This window comes from Mytilus trossulus, chromosome 13 (assembly GCF_036588685.1).
Source record: "Mytilus trossulus isolate FHL-02 chromosome 13, PNRI_Mtr1.1.1.hap1, whole genome shotgun sequence".
Lineage (NCBI taxonomy): Eukaryota > Metazoa > Mollusca > Bivalvia > Mytilida > Mytilidae > Mytilus > Mytilus trossulus.
In genome coordinates this window covers 55,880,349-55,903,093 of record NC_086385.1, presented here as the reverse complement: position 1 = coordinate 55,903,093, position 22,745 = coordinate 55,880,349, and the positions used below count along the sequence as shown (strand labels likewise).

Sequence of the window (22,745 nt, the reverse complement as noted above, 5' to 3'; positions counted from 1 at the left end):
TGTTTGCATAGTTACATCAGTAAGGTATTATAGTACATCACAAACGTGACACTTACGTATTGAAATGATTAGTTCCGGCACGAAGTGATTTTGATTACAGAATTATGTTGTAATAATAAAGATAATAACATCTGGCGTTATTATAAATCATACAAGTTAATTTTTTAAAGTGTTAAAGCTTTTTCCTTACATAAAAAACTCTTATTATTTTCCTTGTTCGGTCATACTTATTCTGCTAATCTTAACTTTCTATCAAGGGAGATAATAATGTCAATCGATTATCCATACGCTTGCACAATATCCAAGCACAACACAAAAGGGTTGATTATTGGTCTAAGCCTGAGTATTGATCTCATTCAGTAATGTGTATTCGCGTTTGTTTTCATCGATTCTATGGAAATGTATGAGTAAATGTTACAGCAGGCTATTTAGCATCATTGGACATACGCTTTAAAAAATGACACTAAATTGGTTTCTGGAGAGTGTACTTGTTGTAGCTATGCTGTTATTTTTTAACGGTAAGCCATTCGAAATCTTCTGTCTTTTAGTTCTAATATCATATGGCATGAATCATCTTCATTAAACATTTATAAACTTAATACATTAGAATGTGTTGTGTATATCAAGGAAACGAAGTTTGATACATAAAACAAAGCACACAATCAGATGTTATAATGCAATTTACAAATATTACATGCTTTCTTTTTAATTTTGTTTGAGTATATTCTCATTTTTCATAATTGTTTCTGACTTTATAGTTCTAATTCCTAGTTTTGTACATACGTATATGTTCATTCTTTATATTTTCAACAACTTTTTTTTTCTGCAAACTCCTTCGTGGCTTGTCACTGATTTTAAAATTATTACCGACTTTTTAACCGGAATGTTTAAACCGAAACATTTGAAAGCAAGGGGTGACAACATATACGGACAAAAGTATGGGGTTGAAACAGGGTACAAGGCTCCCCCTTAAGGAGCTACATTAATGGTTAATCCAATTTGGGAAACGTTTACCCATTCCAGTCCTCACTTTGTCTGGTTTCGGGGACCAACCCCTCCTTTTCAACATCCTATATCCGCATCTGCGATCTAATGATACCCTTGGGAACTAACAGTTCACCAGCAGTATCGACCGAGTTCTAGTAATAAATAAACACTTTTAATAAATTTCCTGCAAAAAGTGTGTTTGTTGCGGCACGTAGTGAATATCACGTTAAGGGTATATTTTCAATTGTAGTTTATTTCCTCGAGAAAATTATCGGTTTTTTTTTCTTATCAGAGAAGCGGAAATAATAAATCAGAACTTGATATCTAATCTAAGATTTGTTATACAATACTGACAATACAATTAGTGTAAATTCCTATATAATTTTACATGTTGACCTTATATAGCTTTATAGCTTGTTATTCGGTGTGAGCCAAGGCTCCGTGTTGAAGGCCGTACATTGACCTATAATGGTTTACTTTTTTTTAAATTGTTATTTGGATGGAGAGTTGTCTCATATGCACTCATGTGACATCTTCCTATATCTACTTATATGTTTTGACTGGTCTTTATTTATTCATCAATGTTTGTTGTAAGATATATTGTTATTGATTTACGCGTTCAATCTATATACTGACTTATCTATATTATATAAAAAAAGAAGATGTGGTATGATTGCCAATGAGACAACTCTCCACAAGAGACCATAATGACACAGACATTAACAACTAAGGGTCACCATATATATATATCACCGTATACGGCCTTCAACAATGAGTAAAGCCCATACTGCATAGTCAGCTATAAAAGGCCCCGAAATGACAATGTAATGAAAACCAACGGCCTTATACTGACTTTCATTGTATCATCCGTTGTGTCATTCGTATATTTTTTTAAAACATAATTAATCATGCATAGTCAACCGAGCGTTACTAAAGTCAGCGGAAGTACATTCATTATTCATTTAAAAAAATGAAAATTCAATAATACATAATGAAGTAAGTTATCTTTATGAAGAATGGATGACTAGTGTGCAGTTCAACTTGAATGCACAATATTATGATTGAATGTATTCCCCGACTTTTAACAATGAATATATTTCAAAGGTATTTAATCTGCTCTCTAAAGATGAAAATGAAAATAGAACTTCAACAATGTAGGCGCAACTTTCAACAATGAATACATATATAAAAAAAAAGAAGATGTGGTATGATTGCCAATGAGACAACTCTCCACAAGAGACAAAAATAAAACAGAAATTAAAACCTATAGTAACCGTACAGCCTTTTACAATGTGCAAAGCCCATACAGTATATAGTCAGCTATGAAGGCCCCGAAACGACAATGTAAAACAATTCAAATGAGAAAACTAACAGCTAATTTATGTAAAAAAAAAAAAAATGAAAAACAAAGATGCAACACTTAAACAAACGGCAACCACTGGATTACAGTACTAGGGACAGGCAGATACATAGAGACTAGGGCGGGGTTAAACATGTTAGAGGCATCACAAATCTTTCCCTAACCGTGGTGTATGCTCAAGGCTAACAATTGTAAGATCAAGGATATATGTGACTAGATACATTCATTAGGAGTCTGTGACCAACAATGACATTAAAATTGTATATCACGTTAACTTTAACTGTGAATGTGTTTAATTATAATTACTTACATAATTAGCAGCAACTTTAAAAATTCTTAAATTTGATAAATAAAATATTGTGATAACAAAAACATTATAATACATCCAGAATTCCCCTAGACCTTATAGTGTTAATCTCCCCTCGCTTTGAAAGTAAAATGTTTGCGGATCCAGGGGTGGGGGTTGGAACCTCCCTTTTTAGAATGGAAACATGTTATTGGACCCCCCCCTTTTTGAATGGCTTGATCCGCCCCTGTGCTCTCTTATTGGAGGTATATAATAACTGATGTCAGTTCCGAGGCACTGGCTAGTAAACTGATTACTAGCAGTCCACCAGCAACTTACCAAGCAAACACCAGAAGCGGTATCAGTTAAATGCTTGATAAGAACCATAGACCGAAACGTTCAACCACAAAAATTAAACGGTCGATTTAATGACTGGTGCTTAACTCCAATGTCAGACCTATTGTGCTATTAGAGGGGACAGGAGGGCACATTGACCTTTGGTATAAAAGTTGAGGATGTCTTCGTCGACCTTAAAACCAATTCAATAACACAAACAAAAATATTGATGTAGATTAATATAAAATCAAATAGTTTTTCAAGCACTTAAAAATTGTAGATGAATATTTAAACGATTGATTACATTTGTTTTGACTAGTTTTTCCTATTTACATGATTTATTGATTAGGGAGATTTATTTATTACAATTAAGCGTTGTGTGTAAAAAAGTGTAAAATGAGTAATTATAAATAGTCGTAAGCTATTTTGTAGCGGCAGGTAATTGCAAAACATGTGCCAATAGTAAATATATGACAAATCTAGATAGGATTATTTCCCGCCAAATTTTCAGAGGCTTTCCTACCAAAAACACGATCACAAACCTTTAATTTCTTCTGCTTTTTAAGCGATGTTTTAAAGTGGCGTTAAAGCACCAAAATTCTAAATCAATCTTATGAGAAATTGTAGAATAATTATTCCTGTTTCTGACATTTCTGACATAAAAGTAATTACAGAAGAGATTATCTAAGTCGACCATTAGATAAACAAATCTTTAATCAATACATTATGTTTACTAAAGGGCAGATGTCTTAAGCAGGTTCAGGGTAACCGCTAGATAATGAGAAGAAAAAGTACATTTTTAAGGTCGCGGTTCAATTTCTTTTCATGCTCACAAAGTTCTATGCAACAGACATCGATACCACATTCAGGGGCGGATCCAGCCATTTTAAAAAGGAGTGTTCCCAACCCAGGACAAAAGGGGGGTTCCAACTATATGTCTCCATTCAAATGCATTGGATCCGCCAATGCCAGTTCTCTGGTCGGGTTGTTGTTTGTATGACACATTCCCTGTTCCATTATACCATTTCTATTGATAAAATGATATTTGACACATTCGATTTTAAATGGTACTGTTCATGTAATATGATTGTATGAGCAAAATCCTTGTTGTATTTGACTTTTGTTTTATATCAATGAATGAACATACTGCTTTAAATATTAGTTCCGTACCACATGGAATCAGTGGTAAAGAAAGATTTACAGAATGAATACCCATTACATAAAAATAGGGGGGCTCAACCAAACATTTGGTAAATCTATACTATTAAACGAGAAGACCTCATTTTGGGTGTCGCTTCTCTTCTTTCCACAATTAATTGATTAACACGCCTCTGTGTCCTATAGGTACAGTGCATAGTACCATTTGCCATCCATTCATATGATTATTCAGATTGAGTTATTTCTGGAGAAAAACGAGAAAAGGGCATCCGGATATTGTTCGTCATTGGACGAAATTTTAAGTCAGATTAGACTTCCGGTTTGCGTTTTTCTGTATACTTTGAACATACATATACAAAGAATAAAGTGTATTTTCAGAATTCTATCTGCTATCATTTTCAAGTTTACTATCCATGGCAGTCACAGAGTTTATCAAATACTAAAAAAAAGTAAAGAGGGTCTGTATACTATATCAATGATCACTATGGATCGATTAGTAAACTTAGAATTGAAAGTAAATACACTATATTTATAAAGTGATGAATGTTCATAATATACAGATAAGCGCTAAAAATATTCATGTGAACTTTTGATACCTTTTCTGAAATTCTCCAGTCATTAAATCTTTCACAAAATTCATTGATTACAAAAAAAAGAAGATGTGGTATGATTGCCATGTTGAGACAATTCTCCACAAGAGATTAATATGACACAGATATTAGAGCATATTAGCAATTATAGGTTACCGTACGACCTTCAACAACGAGCAAAGCCCATACCGCATACTCAGCTTTAAAAGGCCCCGAACTGACAATGTAAAACAATTCAAACCAGAAAACTAGCGGCCTTATTTATGTACCAAAAATTAACGAAAAACAAATATGTAACACTTAAACAAACAACAACCACTGAATTACAGGCTCCTTACTTGAATGTTCATAACATACTAAATGTATGTTCATATTGAAATTGATAGAAAACCAAAAAAAAGGGAATATTGAAAATGAAGGAGGAGGGATAAAAAAAAAGCATTTTCCTGTCCCCAATAACCTATAACTATGACTTATGATACTTTTGCTGAAATTCTCCAGTCATTCAATATTTTACAAAATTCTTCCAACAACACTTTACAAACTTTAAACTACGCTCTGAATGCCCGCGATTTCGGGGGTGTGTTCTAGTATAAAATAAAAGTAGGAGATGTTGTATGAATGCCAATGAGACACACATCCACAAGACAAGCGTTGTATGTGATTGCCTAATGTAGAATAAAGAAACACATTTAGTTGTAACATTAATTAAAAAATACCTACTAATAAATGTGATTGACAAGGTTTGAAATTTACTTTAATGTTCTAGAATGGATTCTTGTTTGTGGTCGGGAAAAAAATACATATTCCTTTTAAATTAATGTATTTAGAATTTCTGCTTTCATCACACTGATCAATAAATGCACTCCGATTTTTCCAAGAATCATTTTCTTTACCAAGTATTATCTATTACAATATATCATTGTATATAAAACTGTTATTTCTTAATACAATACATATCAGTTGTAACATTTGATGGGAAATTCACATGTTTCGATTCAATTTCTGAATGAATTTGCCGATAGTATGGGACGGCAGATGTCCTCATTAATTGCATTTCTATACTGACGGAATAAATTGTTCATTCATTGAATTAATATAGAATATAATATATATGCTTTGCTAGAGGATACATCATGCTCATATTGTTAGTATATATCGACGTGAAATGTTCCACTGGGACTAATGTAGTCAATTATATCTTAAACTTTATTAGGGAATAGAACGTGATGTGGATATATAGAGAACAATATTCCTGGGATGAACTGTAATGGTTGTTAAATTGAATGGTTGTTGAATAGAATCATTTAATGCTATTTGGTCTATGGTGGGGAGTTGTCTCATTGGCAATTATCCCACAGCTTCTTTTTGCATAGAAATAAAACTGCTCTGTTATAAGGGTCTGGATGGTGGTTTTGCACTACACAGGCAAATTTCACTCACATCAATTTCACGTGAATTTAGATTCATGTAAATCTCACGTGAAATTTACATCAATTTAACCTCAAACGAGCTTATACGTGAAACTCACGTGAAAACTGTTTTTTGTGAGTTTTACGTGATTCTCATGTGAAACTCATGTGAATTTCACATGAAAATCACATATAAATTTTCATGTAAAATTCACATGAATTTTTAAAATAGAGAAATTCAAATAACATATAAATTTTCAAATTAAATTAAATCATGAAAAACATCAAATTTTGTTGTTGTAAATTTCACGTGAAATTCATGTGAAAAATTTCACATCAATTTCACGTGAATCTCAATTCATGTGAAATTCACATGAAAATTTTCACGTGAGTTTCATGTATAAGCTCGATTGAGGTGAATCTCATGTGAAACATTTCATGTGAATTTCACGTGAGATTGATGTGAAATTCATGTGAGCAAATTTTGCATGTGTAATAAACGTATACTTTTATCTATAGACCATTTTTACTATTCACTATTCTTTTAGTTTGTCCATTAATATCATTCTCAATCCAATTATTTTTTTATTTTTATTTTGTTTGCCTATTTTTCTCATTCTTATTTTGGGCCCTTAATTCGTTTTTTTTTATTATTATTATTTTCACTTTTGTTTTACCATCCAGATCTTTTTTATTATTGTGTCATTTTTTTTCTGACAAGATATTTCATCTTAACAGTATCATAGCATTCCAAATTAATGATAAGGCCGGATCTAAAAATTGCGGTATGGAGAACAACTCAAAGACTATCATAGAAACGGGGTCACTATACTGGCAATGAGCCCAGTGGCGGATCCAGGGAGGGGGAGTCCGGGGGTTAGAACCCCACTTTTTTGGACGATTAATCATGCATTTGAATGAAGACATGTAGTTGGAACCCCCTCCCCTCTTTTTTTTAAATGGCTGGATCCGCCCCTAGAAACGATAGGTTTATCCGACGACTGGCCCAAGCAGGAAAAGACCTCAATGAGCTGATACTTTAAACATCGAACCAATCTAGCAAAATAGGAAAATTGTTTAAAATAAATTAAATTACAATTTAGAAAGTATTTGACTAAATACTATCAAAATGTCAAATATGAAATGAGACATTTATCTCCGTCCGCAATCACTTTATGTGCTTTTAGGTTCGATCCGCTCTCAAACATGCGTATTAAATTCTGGTAATTCAAAAATATAGGTCTCGAGCATCACTGAAAAGACATTAATTGTCGAAATATGCACCTGGTGCTTTAACATTGGTGCCGTTAATGTTATGCGAATATATTTCAAATTATACAGTACAATGGTTACTATTCATAAATTATCTTGGGTACCAATTTTCGTGGATAAAGGAAAAATTGTATGTTCGAAGATATTTTATTTCGTGGTTTTGCAGAGGTCTGTATACATGTAAAAGTCAATAGAAAAAATGCCATTCGTTGAACTTTTAATTTCGTGGTTTACCTATATCCTGCAAAATCCACGAAAGTTGGTATACAGCGAAAAGTAATTAATCTTATTGTGGTATTCAACGACAATGCTAATATTTTGAGAGAAAATACAACTATCACTCTTTATGTTAAAGCAGACTTTCTTTATTTCTATTTTTAGATGTGATCAAAGCTTCATTCTACGAGCCTCTAACAAACAACGATGACACTGTATGGAGAATTCTTACCAGTCGTTATAAAAGGTCGGAGAAAATCAAAACTGACGTTAACGTTACCTCATCAGAAAAACAGACAGATTATAATGTTAGTTCGACAAAAGGTAAAATACAAGGTAAACATATTTGATATGATTAACTCTGCTACCTTCAACAATTGTTTGTCACAGGTATTTTTCTTAAATTGTATTTTTATAAATTAAGCTGTATATTTCCTCGTTTTTATTATTTCACATTTATCATGCATTCGGCAATCCTCGGTAGAATCCGCTACTATCCTTCTATCAGGATACGGAATCGGCCGAGTTGAGACGAATGAATTATCATGTTGGGGCATTGTATAGCTGCATATCACGGTATGGGGTTTTCTTGTAGTTTAATTAAAGCAATACGGCGACATATAATTGCTTTTATCTACGACCATTTAATACTGGTAGATATAGGGGTAAATTCAGTAAATAATATACGTCATCAGGGACTGCCTATTTAGGGGAGATTTAGGGGAGAGCTTTCAGTATAGAATTGAAGACCTGTGCTGCAATGATTGGTAGATAAAGTTTTCAATAATATTTTTTTCATTAGATGGATCAAATCTGAGGTTAAAAAAAATAATTAAATAATGCTGAATGCATTTAATTTTTTTAAAAACAGGATTGAAAAGTGATGGGGTCATTGTAGGAATTAAGTGCGAAACTACAGTGTTTGTAAACAAAGCCATGTGGAAGGCCCGAAAATGCCGCATGACTCTATGTTTTGATGGTTGCAAAAAATGGGGCTATATTTGTACTTTAATGAATGAAATATGAAAGCTTCTAATTTGTAAAGGTAAAAAGTTATGAATTTAATTGAACATGTAGGTTTACATTGAAGTTAATGGAAGATTTTTTACTGAATTTACCCCTATATATATATACATTTTGTAGTTGTCTGATTGGCAATCATACCAAATCTCCTTATATCTCTTTATGTATAATGTAAGTGCACAAGAATCACTTGTGATGTTTGTTGAAAATTTTTGTCATCGCAGCTTTAATCCTCTCTTTAAAAGATTTCGACCGGTCTATGTCAATTCTTCTTTTTATACGGTGTTAATATTAATATAAGACGATGTGACATTAAATCTCTACACCTAAGAACAAATGATGTAGGTTGGAGCAACTATATAGATCACCGGACGACTTTAAACAACGAGCAAATCAAACTGCATAACAATTAAGTTGTAAAATCAATATCAAATGCAAAACATATAAAATGAAAGAAATACGTTTTTTTTTTACTGGGAGACATTGTCCTTTCAGACAGATCATTTCACACGTGACAATTTAACTTAGCCGGTCACCAAAGGTTCATTTTAACAACATTACCACGCGGATCACAATCACTTCGATCATTTTGTTTCATCCTCCATTAAGAATCTATTCTTCATTCAGTTAACTTTTAAGTCACAAAGAAGAAGACAAATTACTTTTCCTCTATATAATTAGTGAACTTGTCATTCTAACGCTTAAAAGCTTACAAATTAAGAACGGGTTGTCGTGTCTATGTTCATAAGGCGATCACATTTTTTCAAATGTCAAGGGAGGATACATTTATCGATTGATTTACATATCTACTCCCTCTGGCGATTCATATAACACAGATGCTTAAGGTGGTATCTAACACTACAGGGAGATAACTCTGTAAAGTCTGCTTAACGTTTTAATTACGTTGAGTTGTAAAAGGAATATCAATCGGCTCAATGATCACAAATGGTGTTTGTCAAATTGCTGTATAACCAGTGTATTTTTTCTGACAAAATGGTTGGTTCAAAGTTTTTGAAATATTTACATTTTTGTAAAAGGGTCAAAGTAAATACTTTGACAAAATTTATGAAAATTAAACGAGCCAAATTAATTTTAGTCAAAATGTTAGATACCACCTTAAGTGACGATTTGGCAAAAAGGAGATATGTGTTTGTGTTTTTTTTTCATATATATCATATTTATGAAAACCGGTATCACTGTAAAAGAATGTGGTAACGATCTTTTTTAACATTACATTTGCATCATCAGTACTTCTTAGTGGTATTAACGACGGCCATGACTAGCCGTTAAGCCCTTGTACTGCCGGCAAGAACTGCTATAATCATAGATGTCTAATGAATAAATAAAGGCAACAGTAGTATACCGCTGTTCAAAATTCATAAATCGATAGAGAAAAAAACAAATCCGGGTTACAAACTAAAACTGAGGGAAACTTATCAAGTATAAGAGAACTACGACACAACAGAGACACAACAACGAAATGTAATACACACAGAAACGAACTATGGTCATTTTACTGACTTCGAGCAGTTTCTGTGTAAGGAGCACACTCATGTATATAAAGTCCGTAAAGTGTGAACATGCACGAGAATAACGTATTAATAATTTAATACTGTTTTCAGAGACTCTCCTTGGTTAATCAAATCCAGTATTCGAAAAATCGACGAACAATTGCATGAAACACACAAAAATGTCGGAAATTGATAAAAATCCGCGAGAAAGCTCTTTTTAAAATTCCGTGCATATACCTTTTCCATTACAGAACAGTATATAGCTTGATTTCCTTTTAATAGTTCATAGTGGCAAATTTGAATAATCGACTTTCTTGATTATTTATGTACTACAGGTACAAAGTGTTTCAACGAGTCAATTACATCAACGAATGGTACATTCTATTGTCCAGACTCCGGACATCCTTCAAAGTGGACAGCATGCTGTGGAGACAAACCTCAACAGTATTGTTGTTTGCCAGATATACGTAAAAACCAGAAGAAACAAGATGTAACTCTTGATTTAATGTAAGTTGTAAAGTAACAAAAATAATACACAGGCAGATTTGGGGAGCCTCCAAGGGAACCAGGACCGGGGTCCTCTATTTTCTGGGGAAAAATGTTGATTATATCGGGAATCACTGAAGCATGACAGTAACAGGCCCCTTCGAAAGATGGACCCCATTTGTGAAAAATTCTGGATCTGTCCTGTAATGGTTTGTAAATTTATGTATTGAACTTGTAATTGTTGTGTATTTATGAGTGTAATCTAAGATGTTGGTTCGTGGACATAACTTTTGAATTCAGTAATGCATTTATAATATCAAATTTCATCCATGCTTTTTAAGCCTTCATATCAACAGAAATAAAAAAACACCTGTCTTACTAAGAAGCTTACAACTTAATTCTAAGAATGATTGACACAAACTTACTAATGAATTGTAAGAATCATTGTTCCGTGTTATGGCTTAGCTCCCCTTATTCACGATTTGTACGGAGTAAAACACAGTCGGAAACCAGGTTGAAATAGAACAAAAGAATCGAAGCTCTTTATTAGAGAAGGCGATATATGTTTACTGTATTGTTTACTATAGTGACACAAATTTTAAAAGTTAATACATGTAGAAACAAACAAAATTGCAATTTTCTTCTCAATTACGAAGTGTTTTATTTTAAAAACACAATTTCCATAAGTTTTCAATTTATCTAGTTCATAGTTAAGCAGAACAATTAGATATCAAGTCGACGACATGGGTGTCTTTCAAGTTGGATGACAAAAATACATAACCTCCGATTTTTTTGAAAAAATTACCACGGACGGAAATCATATCAATCTATTAGTTCGGTAATTTTATGTCTGCCCTTCCATTAAGTTACTGAAGAAAAAAATCAAAAAAATGGGCAACAATTGTATCGAAAGGAGAAAATCGAGTGCACCTTTTTATGTAAAGGCGTGTTTGAGTTGAGTATTTTGTCTTGCTATCGTACAAAGTAAGAATAGTTCATACATCGTCTCGCTTCAGATCCTATCATTTTTAAATATTAAAGCTACAGGTTGACGTTATAACACAAAAAAATCACAGTACTAAAAGATGAAATATATGGGTCAAGTGAAATACCTATCTAATGAGTCACAAAAACAGAGAAGGTGTGTTCGAATAGCTATTTTTTTACTGAAAGTACTTGACGACAGTCTTTTAAGTTGGATGATGAAAATGCATATCTTCGAAAAAATCGATTTTTTTGTGTGTGATAACTAGAGTTTATAGTCTTCATACACTAAAAAAAATCTATTCTGCCCTTCCACGAACTATTTAATTAGAATTTTTTTAAATGTTTATGTTTTTTCGAAAATTCAACCTGACAACCGATCAGACAATAGTTTTAAGTTGAATCAATGCAGACAAGATTATTAACTGATGCTCATTAGCTAGTTAATACATTTGTCTTTAAAAATACAACTGACATATAAGGATCGTAATGGTGCAATGTGGATAAATTTATCGGTTTCCAAGAGCAAAATTGGTAGCGCGTCATCCCTACAATGGCTTCCGTTTCTACGATTGTGACAATGAACTGGCGTAATGGGGAGACAATTTTGACGAAGTAGGATCCTGACTGAACAGGGTTGAGTTCAATATTGTAGCAGCTACGTAGCGGTTACGTAGATGGGCTGCATTTAATACCATAGATGCTACGTAGTGCTACGTAGATTTTGACTATTGAACGTGTAGCTATAGACTAGCTGCTGCATAGATATTGATAGCAGCTACGTAGCTAATACCATGTTAAACTCAACCCTACTATCACTAACTTTGAAGATGCTAGTATAATGCTACACGTTCAATAGTCAAAATCTTCCTTGCACTACTCCATGCAAATCGTATCTACGTAACATTGGCTACAGGGTTGAGTTCAATATCGGCTACATAGTTCAAAGTAGATGTATGATTATTGAACCAGTAGCTAGCCTTGCTACTACCGTGTACATTGATATTAATAGCAGCTAGGCTATACGAAGCCGCTACGATATTGAACGCAACCCAGGTATAGGGAGAGGGTTGATTTTTCACAAAAACTTGTTTTATCCAGGCACATTTTCGCGCCTATCCCAAGCCAGGAAACTTTTTATTTTGTATCTTTATTATATATTTTTTCCATGTTTCGAAGTTACGTTTGACATCCAGTTCGTTATTACAGTTTTAGTTATTGTTAAGGGGCAGCTGAAACTCGCCTAAACGTGCGGGATTTTTTCGCTGCTGTGAAGTATTGGACAATGTTCTCTTTGGTGAGGTTCTTGTCTCTATGACACATTGCACGTTTCCATGATTCTCTCTATTTTATAATTTTTTTTTATCAATTTTGACCAAGAGCAGTTATGAATTCATTTTCCTTAATCTATATGCTTCAGCTATCGTTTTTAAGCTTCCACTACACGATTTTACTTAGTAAATTACAATTTTAACTTAATGACTAATTTGTTATTACCTCGCCACTCTAATAAGCTTAACTACATGACATTAAATCATTATGTCAACTTTGACATTTAATAATTTTCTTTTTAATCATCCTTTAACAATGCATTGAAAATGTTATAATCTAAAGAATTATTGATCAGTCTTGACTTCCTTATAATTTTATAACAGCTGTTATAATGTTATCACATCACTATCCAGATTAGTAAATTTTATACTGAATGAAAAACTAAAGCACCACAGCTAGACTTGCTACATGTCCCTTTCCTAATTATGTTTTTTTTTTTCAATTTTGCCTCTTTAACAATTTTACTGGTATAACTAGGAGATTACCATTATATTCTCCAAGAACAATCAGTAGACTAGCAGTTATCAGTAAACATATAAATTAGAAAGAAAAAAAATGAAAAAAAGGGAATTGTAGCAAGTTTACACCACAGCCCAAACCAACATTATCCAGTTGCTCAAAGATTAACATCTACTGTAACAAAATTATTGTCACTGATACTTTTTTCGCGTTAAGCAATTTTTAGATCACCTGGCCCAAAGTGCCAACTAAGCTTTTCTCATCACCAAGCTTCCGTCGATCGTTATCCTTCTTCGTCATTTGCTTTTGCAAAATCGGCTAAATTAAATCAACTTAATCCTAATAATAATTTGGTTATCTGGTATACAAAAGTGTTCGATGACCCTGCTGGTTAACAAAGATGGCCGCCAAGGGTAAAAAAGAACAGTAATTTTTGTGGCCCCGGCTGTTCGTTGTGAGCCTATAGTGTCCTTGTTGAAGACCGTACCTTGACCTTTAATGGTTTATTATTTTAATTGAGACTTGGATAGAGAGTTGTCTCATTGGCACTCATACCACATCTCCCTAAGGTATATCTATTAGGGTAAACTGCAGATTAGACTTATATCTCTGCAACTGAATTACTAGGGAAATCTGACTGGGTTAAAATGTTCTTAGGTGTAGATCTGTCTGCCTAAAATTTTTAGACAAATATAGTGACCTGTTGTTTGGTTGCTGCCGCTGAATTAGTAATTTAAAGGAAATTTGCAGTCTTTGGTCATTAACTTGAATAAAATTATAGATAAAGGTCAACTGTTAAAACAGCAAAAAATGTTCAGCAAAGTAAGATCTACAAGTACGTCGAGATGACCAAAATTGAAAATTGACCCCTGGAAGAGTTATTGCTCTTTACAATATTTTTTTTATCTTTTACAAAATAATAAATATTTAAATAATAAACTTAATTCTTAAACCACATCATCGAAAACAAAACACTTAGCAACGCGAACCACATCTTAAACCTGTAGTTTCAAATTTTGCTGTGTGTTCAGTATATCCGTTGTGCAATCTTTTACATAATGAAATCCTGGTTTTAATTACGTTTGAGTAATAGTTGATAATGTGCAGTATTGGCATTTTATAGCAAAGTTAGTACTATGATTTAATGCATGTTAATGGATGGTTTCGCTGCTACATGAACTAAGTGAAACTCGAAAGCATCGGCTAAATTACGTTCATTAGTCCTTTTTTATTTTTCAAGATTTTATTATAAATGAAAGGGTTCTAACAAAGTTATAACATGCAAAAATTCTTTAAAGTTGTATTCGCTAAAATACTTTCTTTTTTTTTTGTGTTTTTTTTTATTGTGTTATCTTTCTGTTTGGCTTTTTTCTTCTTCTAGTATTACCCAATTAACATAATTCTTAATTGCAAAAATGTACGTTTAGTTTTCGGATAGGATCGGTTCTTCTCTAGAACTGATTCCGGTTGTTCTATCCAAGGACAGTTCTATGATGGAACTAGCCTTCATTTGTACAGACAAGACCTACGACAAATTATTACAGTTCTAATTGGCGTTAAAAGCTTTATCGCAACTGTATTTCAAATAGTTTTTTAAAGATTTGAATTAAGAATCTTTTCTACTATTTGACTTGATTTAGCAACAAAACAACAGAATTGTATCAATGTATTTGCATATAAAGAGCTTGTCTGGATGTATTTTTATTACGAACACCCATAACAAATAAATTAAAGCTGGGTATATTTAAACACCAGAAAAATGTTGATAACAAGTCAGAACGTTGTTGCTGATGTTAATGGAAAGGTGAATTATTCTCTATTGCTTATATCTAATCATCATGTACTTTTTTTTCTTTTCATGACGAGGCATACTTTTCTGTAGTAATTGCTCATGATTCCCTTTTTCTGGAAACTCCATCAATACCCTTATATAATATTCTTTTCTATTTCTACTTTCAGAACTGCCTTAAGTATAGTGATAGGATTTATAGTGTCGATATCTTGTTGTTTATTGCTTTATTGTTGTTGCTGTCAAAAACGATCAGGAGTGCATTCTGGGAAATTAGTTTGGATAAAAAGAAAAAAGCAAGGAAGTAAAACAGGTAGGTTAGTTGTGAAAAGTGAAATCACAAAAATACCAAACTGCGAGGAAAATTCAAAACGAAAAGTCCCTTTACAAAAGGCAAGATCCGAAGTTCAAACAGATGAAATGAATGGGAACAACTGTCATATTCAACGCTGTTCATGTGATTGTCCGATGTTGTTTAAAATGTAAATAAAGGCTACAGTAGTATACCGCTGTTCAAAACGACATCCGGCTTATTTGCCTGTTGGTTTGATAAAGGTATTGTCTAGTATATGTAAGCCACATGTAAAAACAAAACGATGATTTTGAGGAGTCATGTGTCGTAATAAAAGACAAAACCTTTAAAGGGTAGTGATAAAGAAGGAACAAAAAAAAGAAACTCTTTGATAAATATACATGGCGTTTTTGCTCCAATTGGTTTGCCTTTGTGTTATGTACGTAAAACTGTCAATTTTGAAAGGTACACGTGGGTTATTTTTGATTATTTGAGATTAAGTGAAATGTTCTAAACATCCCTGGCGCGAAATAATTGTACAAAGCAATATTATAATATCCTTTATACACAAATCTGTCCTTCTTTTGGTGGAACATTTATTAAACAGCGGTAAACTATTGTTGCTTTTATTAATGCATTGAAATCACGAATAACACCATTTTCGATGTATAACAACTGAAATCTTAAACGGATAACATGATGTTTAAAATTACAACATAGATGGATTACAGAGTACCAGGTTGAGCAATATTATATTTGATTTTAAAAAAAATTAGCAAAACAGCATGCGATCTTAAACTTATTTGTAACCAGCCAATGGACGTTAAGGTAACATTAACCAATCAACTGTTACCTTTGTGTTACACCACCTTCGTATGACAGGGCTTTCCTATCTACCTCAATCAAATTTATAACGGGATTCAAATGAGAAAAAATAATTGACTAGCAGTCCAGTTATACATGAGAGATGTTTTAACGCTGATTTGACAAATCTTAACCAAACTTACTGTTAATAGCGGTATATTATTTTAATGTTGTCTTATTTGTTCTAACTGCGATTTAAATCATGTTATCCTTGATATGTTTAACCAGATGCTAATAGATGCATTCAACTTCGATCTGAATGGCCTAGTATTTTCAAACTGATTTTCATATTTCGCTCTGATGCTGAATTGTTACGTCATCGTTCCGGGTTAGGGAAGGGTTGCTATCCCGCTAACTTGTTTTACTCCGTCATATACTGATATGGCTTTCCTATGTCAGGAGCCTCTAATTTAGTGGTTGTCGTTTGGTGCTGTGGTATATAGTTTTGTGGTAAATTTAGTATGTTTTCTCATCTAAATTGTTTTACATTAAAGATCTTAGCGCTTTTCATAGCTGACCATGCGGCATGGGTTTTTTTCATTCTTGAAAGCTGTTTGGTGACCTACAGAAGTCTGCTGTTAATTTCTGTGGCATTTGGTTTCTTGTGGAGATTTTTTTTTTTTTTTTTTTTTTTTTTTTTTTAAGACTTGAAATACATTTATTGAAAATCACCTGAATACAATTTTCCTTGTATAACCCAGGGAAGAATACACAAGGGGCCCTGTGTTTACAATGCCCCAACGTCAAAGATAAACGGTGGACTCTATCATGAAAAAAAATCTATTTTTTATTTTTTCCATACATAAGTTATACATTCTTATTAATTACACAGATTGAGTTGGCGTATAAAATGTTCACAATATTCTACAGTAAATAAAATACATCAAATTCCCCAAATCACACTACACTCTACACAATAATTTACCTTTACTTATATAATTGGCATTTAATTTTTTGTACTTTTAACACCTGGATTACATTGTTATGTGTCGGTCAGTGATTTTATAGGTCACATGCTCGACCTTGTAAATGCGTGTATTGTATATTTCTATCGTTGGATGTATTATGTTCCAAAAAAGAAAGGAAAGTAAGTACAAATTATTTCGTCACTTACTAATGTATAAGATTTATTATAAGTTTTATTTCAGCTACAAAATTTTCTTTTTTTGATGATAATGATTTGTCCATAGATTCAATTAAACTTCCCAGTTCCCGTTTTGCATATGTTATCCATTGACTGGAAGTAAAACTTTTAGACTGATATTTGATTATATTCCTACATTTCCAAATAATCCAATTCTTGTGGAGAGTTATCTCATTGCCAATCATATCAAATCTTCTTTGTTTTATAATCATGCTTGTTTTTTCTGTCAAAGGGCGTTGGTGCTCTACAGGTTCTACAGTTTCTTCACCAAGTACAGCTAATAGTGCTTAATCTAGCGTAAAACACTAATCTTATATATTATATAAAACCTAAATGTATTACAGTGTATACTACCAGTGACAATCCAGACCTAGACGACGATGAGCAGGAAGGCACAGAATTAGTAGGTTTTATAGAACAAAAAGACGAGGAAGGGTTTAGATCAAGAACTGGCTCTGTTGCAGAGTCTAGACCCGGATCAAGGAGAGCTTCTAAAGCATCAATAGGTAAGTTGACTGAGTCTAAAACTCATTCTATTGCAGAGTCACAACCAGGGACAAGAGGAGACTTGAAAATATCAAAAGATGGAGTTATTTCTATCTAGAATTTATTCAGCTATAGATTTTAAATAAGAATCAAGAAAAACCTCTTAAGTTCAATAGGTGACTCATACCGATCTGGACCTGCTGTATTGTAGAGTCCAACGCTAGACCAGAGAGAGATTTTACAGCCTCTACATGGGAGTTATTTTGATCTTAACCTATTTAGATATAGAGTATGAAACAGCACAGATAACTTGTATTTGTTATTTACTATCCACATCGGATTCTTATATATTATCTATTTAATTGTCCTGTCCCCTAGTAGCTTCAATTCATATTAGATTTACAGACTGTTTAATTGAACATCAGCCAGGTAATACGCAATTTCTCAGACTTCAATTTGTAAGTTTCAAGCAAGGGTCGAGCAGGGCATATGATTTCCAATATTTTCATGATTTATGTTTGTTCATTTTACATATATATTTTTCAGATCATAAACATGAGCATAACCATGAGCATAAGCATAAGCATGACCATAAACATGAACATAAGCATGACCATAACAAAACAGACACAGATGCCGCTGCGAATCATTCTCCTGTTCCGGTTGTTAAACACGTGACTCCATCAGGACAGGTGTTAATGGTACCACTTATTAATATTCAGGGTAGTACGCCAGGAACTTCACCATCATAGTAATTACCAATAGGTAAGCTATTGTCAAATAATAGGAGGTAAAGGCAAAAAATAAATGTCGTATGCACACTTCAAGGATTTTGCTATATTAACGACTATATTATAAGCAAGTTTGAATTTTGTCTAAATATAGCTATTTATTTAGACAAAATTACAATATATGTAAAAGTCCTTTCTCAATTTTATTTGATTAAGTACCTTGGAAATCATACGGAACATAGAAACTGACAACAGTCAGGACTCTAATTCGTCAAAATTGTCTCCCCATTACGCCAGTTCATTTATACAATCGTAGAAATGGAAACCATTGTAGGGATGACGCGCTACCAATTTTGCTCTTGGAAACCAATAAATTTATTCACATTGCACCATTACGATGCTTATATGTCAGTTGTATTTTAAAAGACAAATGTATCAACTAGCTTATGCGCATCAGTTTATGATCTTGTCTGCATTGATTCAACTTAAAACTATAAATATATATTGTGTGATTGGTTGTCATGTGGAATTTTCGAAAATTCATAAACATTTAAAAAAAATTCTAATTAAATATTTCGTGGAAGGGCAGACTAGATTTTTTTAGTGTATGAAGACTATAAACCCTAGTTATCACACACAAAAAATTATAATTTTTGGAAGATATGCATTTTCATCATCCAACTTGAAAGACTGTTGTCAAGTACTTTAAGTAAAAACATATCTATTCAAACACACCTTCTCTGTTTTGTGACTCATTAGATGGGTATTTCACTTGCCCCATATATTTTATCTTTTAGTATTGTGATTTTTTGTGTTAAAAAGTCAACCTGTAGCTTTGATATATAAAACTGATAGAATCTGAAGCGAGACGATGTATGACATATTCTTACTTTGTACGATATCAAGACAAAATATTAAATTCAAACACGCCCTTACATTTCTCTTTTCGATACAATTGTTACCCATTTTTGGGATTTTTTTCTTGAGTCACATAATGGAAGGGCAGACACGAAAATTACTGAACTAATAGATTGATAAGTTGTCCGTCCGTGGTAAAAAAAATAAATAAATCGGAGGTTATGCATTTTATTCATCCAACTTGAAAGATACCCATGTCGTCGACTTGATATCTAATTATTATGCCTAACTATGTACTAGATGAATTGAAAACTTATGCAAATGGTGTTTTAAAAATATAACACTTCGTAATTGAGAAGAATATTGTAATTTTGTTTGTTTCAATTAACTTTTAAAATTTGTGTCACTATAGTAAACAATACAGTAAATATTTATCGCCTTCTCTAACGAAGAGCTTCGATTATTTTGTTCTATTTCAACCTGGTTTCCGACTGACAACAAATAACACTAAATTAAGGAGATGACATATGGTTACCAACTCACAATTGAACCAAAAGATGTTGAAGTTTGCACCTTTACAAGCTCCTTACTTCAAATTATTCAAGAAAAAAGCCGGGTTAAACATGATTATTGGCCATCAAACCTCCTCATTTTCACTCACACTGATGAACTACAAATTAAAGTATAAACAAACTCTAAAAGTCAGTTAGAAAAGTCTTATAACTGCATTAATCACTGTGTCACTGGATTCCTAAAATCCTAACAAAAACACTAAACAACACAAGGAACCGAACGATTCTAATATAAAAAAAGTTTAACTACATGTATCAAATGTTTAAAACACACATATAACCATCATTGCAGAAATCGGCATTATCTGCATGATTTCATCAATCTTAATAACAAAACTAATTACACATTCTGTAACAAACATACTTTATAAATGAAAACATGCAAATTTTTATAGAAAGCAAACAAATGCAAATTTTCTATAGAGAACAAACAAATCAGGTGCGTGATTTTATGGTTATATAAGAATTCTCAGGATTCATTATTCATATTTTCCAGGAAAACCCATTAGATATAATTGAATTCCAACGATGTTTATATATAGAAAGAAACAGAAGAATAGAGACATTTTAAGATACGCATTAATGTAATTCCTTTGACAATGCTCAAAGACAACTTTCAAGTCAAGGGAATGGAATGGATCTAATCAATGACATCAAAACGAGGCGGTGTTCAATGTTTGATTACAACATAAACATCAGAACGAGGCGGTTATTATCATTCAGATATGAAATATGTTGATCAATATATATGAAGCAGGATCAAATCTGTCAGTCTTAAAATTAATTTGTAAATACAAAAAATGCTTAATGTTAGACCTTATTTGTAAACGGGTGGGAAATGACAAAGTTTTGATAACACATGTACAGGAGAGCATACTACTATCTTTCTGAATAATTTTTTGGCAACTCGACAGATTTCGTCCCGCTTTTAGATGTTAAACATCAATCAATGAAATACAATTGTATTTTTTTTTTTTATTTTACTGTTGTATGAGTACACTTTTCATTTAAGTACATATTGCACATATTTGCCTTTTTTAACATCATTATTTAAAAAATAATCTAATTGTACTGGTATATTATATTATATATTGTTACATACAAATCAATAATCTTTATTTTTAATCTTATTAAATAATTAAGTCTTAACCTTTGTGTAGGATGCAAACACAAATAGTACGTCTATTTCATCATAGGTTTGTGTTTTGTCAAGGATTTGATATGTTTGTGACTACGTAAAATACAAGTGACATCACAAACAATGAAAAATTACTATTTGCTATAATTAGTGTTCAGGGGTGGGGAGAACGAAAACGTGGTGATTTAACTTAGGCGTATGGTATAAGAAATATAATTAAAGTGATTTGATAAAGATAAGTTACTATATCAAAGCATAAAGTGTGTCATATTCACGTGGTATGTGTATGGAGCTAGTGAAGCATCTCATTTTACATGTGTTAATGCTATATGTTAAATGACTCTCTCAATTATACAATGATTAAAGCCATTAATTATTTCGTGGTGGCTTTTGATCAAACAAGTACATAGGAAACTGAATTTTGTAAACATTCAATGTCAAATATAAAACCTCTGTCATTAGGCAAGAGAGACAATCAGATAAAGGTTATGGCAAACACATAGGTTCCATGTAGCGTTCATGTAGACGAAGTTAGACAATCTACATTTAATACGACTCAGGTCTCTTGAATCATTTCAATATATCCATATAATAATCATTATATTTTGTCTTCGTCTTTTATATTGAATATACAATTCACTGCATTCAAAGATTTATTTGTTTATCACATATCTGTTTATTTATATTCTAAAGTTCTTTACCTTGAATTTCAAATATTCCTGGAACGTTCAATAACATAAACTAAAATAAAAAAAATCGTCGTTTTTATATTACAAGAAGCGGCACAAGTTGGAAGTGAATATATTATTTTGACCTGTAATTTTGAAGCAATCTGTTTTAATTTATTTTAATGCATTAAATATTGCTGTGTTAAGACTTAACCTATACATGTTATCCACTTTATCATTAAAATAAATCAGGAGTATTTTAACAAAAATGTTGATCGATTTATTACTTTTCGTTGAAGGCTTTTTTTCTAATGATAAGCAATAAAAAGCCCTGGAGCCAAACTGTATTTCAAACTACAACCACAATACTTTTCTATGAGCAACACAAAACTTATTTGATACTTCCTTCAGAAAAGCTCTGATGAAATTTCTTACTGAACCACCTTTCTTTTTGTGCTATAAAAAGATTTTTGTTTCGTTAGTTTTAAATCGTTTCTTATTGCTGTATTTACCTTAAATTTACATGAATTTTATACCCTTTTATACATGTAATTATGTCTTTGCACAATAAACTTTTTAACTTGAAAATTGGTTTTATTCTTTCATAAACTTAATGTGTCATGTTTTTGTAAGTATTTTATGTCTGGAGAGCAGACGGGAACAGTGGGTACATAACAAGTGTATAATATATTCTTCCTACATTTTTAACCCAGGTTCCTAAAACTTCATTGTATTGTCGCTCACAAGTTGAATTTGTGCACGTGTTATTTTATGGAATAACAAAAAACATA

The 22,745-nt window shown here is 32.3% G+C and overlaps 1 protein-coding gene across 2 annotated transcripts; it reads left to right on the top strand.

Annotated features, from left to right (window-relative positions):
• The first annotated feature begins 249 nt into the window (after positions 1–249).
• On the top strand, positions 250–22,309 carry LOC134694913 (uncharacterized). 2 transcript variants are annotated; one of them, XM_063556021.1, is made up of 7 exons: positions 250–518; positions 7,783–7,941; positions 10,487–10,658; positions 15,372–15,514; positions 17,846–18,007; positions 18,534–18,752; positions 20,645–22,309. In XM_063556021.1, the coding sequence occupies exons 1-6, from the start codon at positions 458–460 to the stop codon at positions 18,737–18,739; spliced, it is 903 nt and encodes a 300-aa protein (XP_063412091.1). In that variant the 5' UTR covers positions 250–457; the 3' UTR covers positions 18,740–18,752; positions 20,645–22,309. The 2 variants fall into 2 exon arrangements, with proteins under 2 accessions (XP_063412091.1, XP_063412090.1); XM_063556020.1 differs by having other exon boundaries at positions 252–518; positions 7,783–7,953.
• Positions 22,310–22,745: the final 436 nt, after the last annotated feature.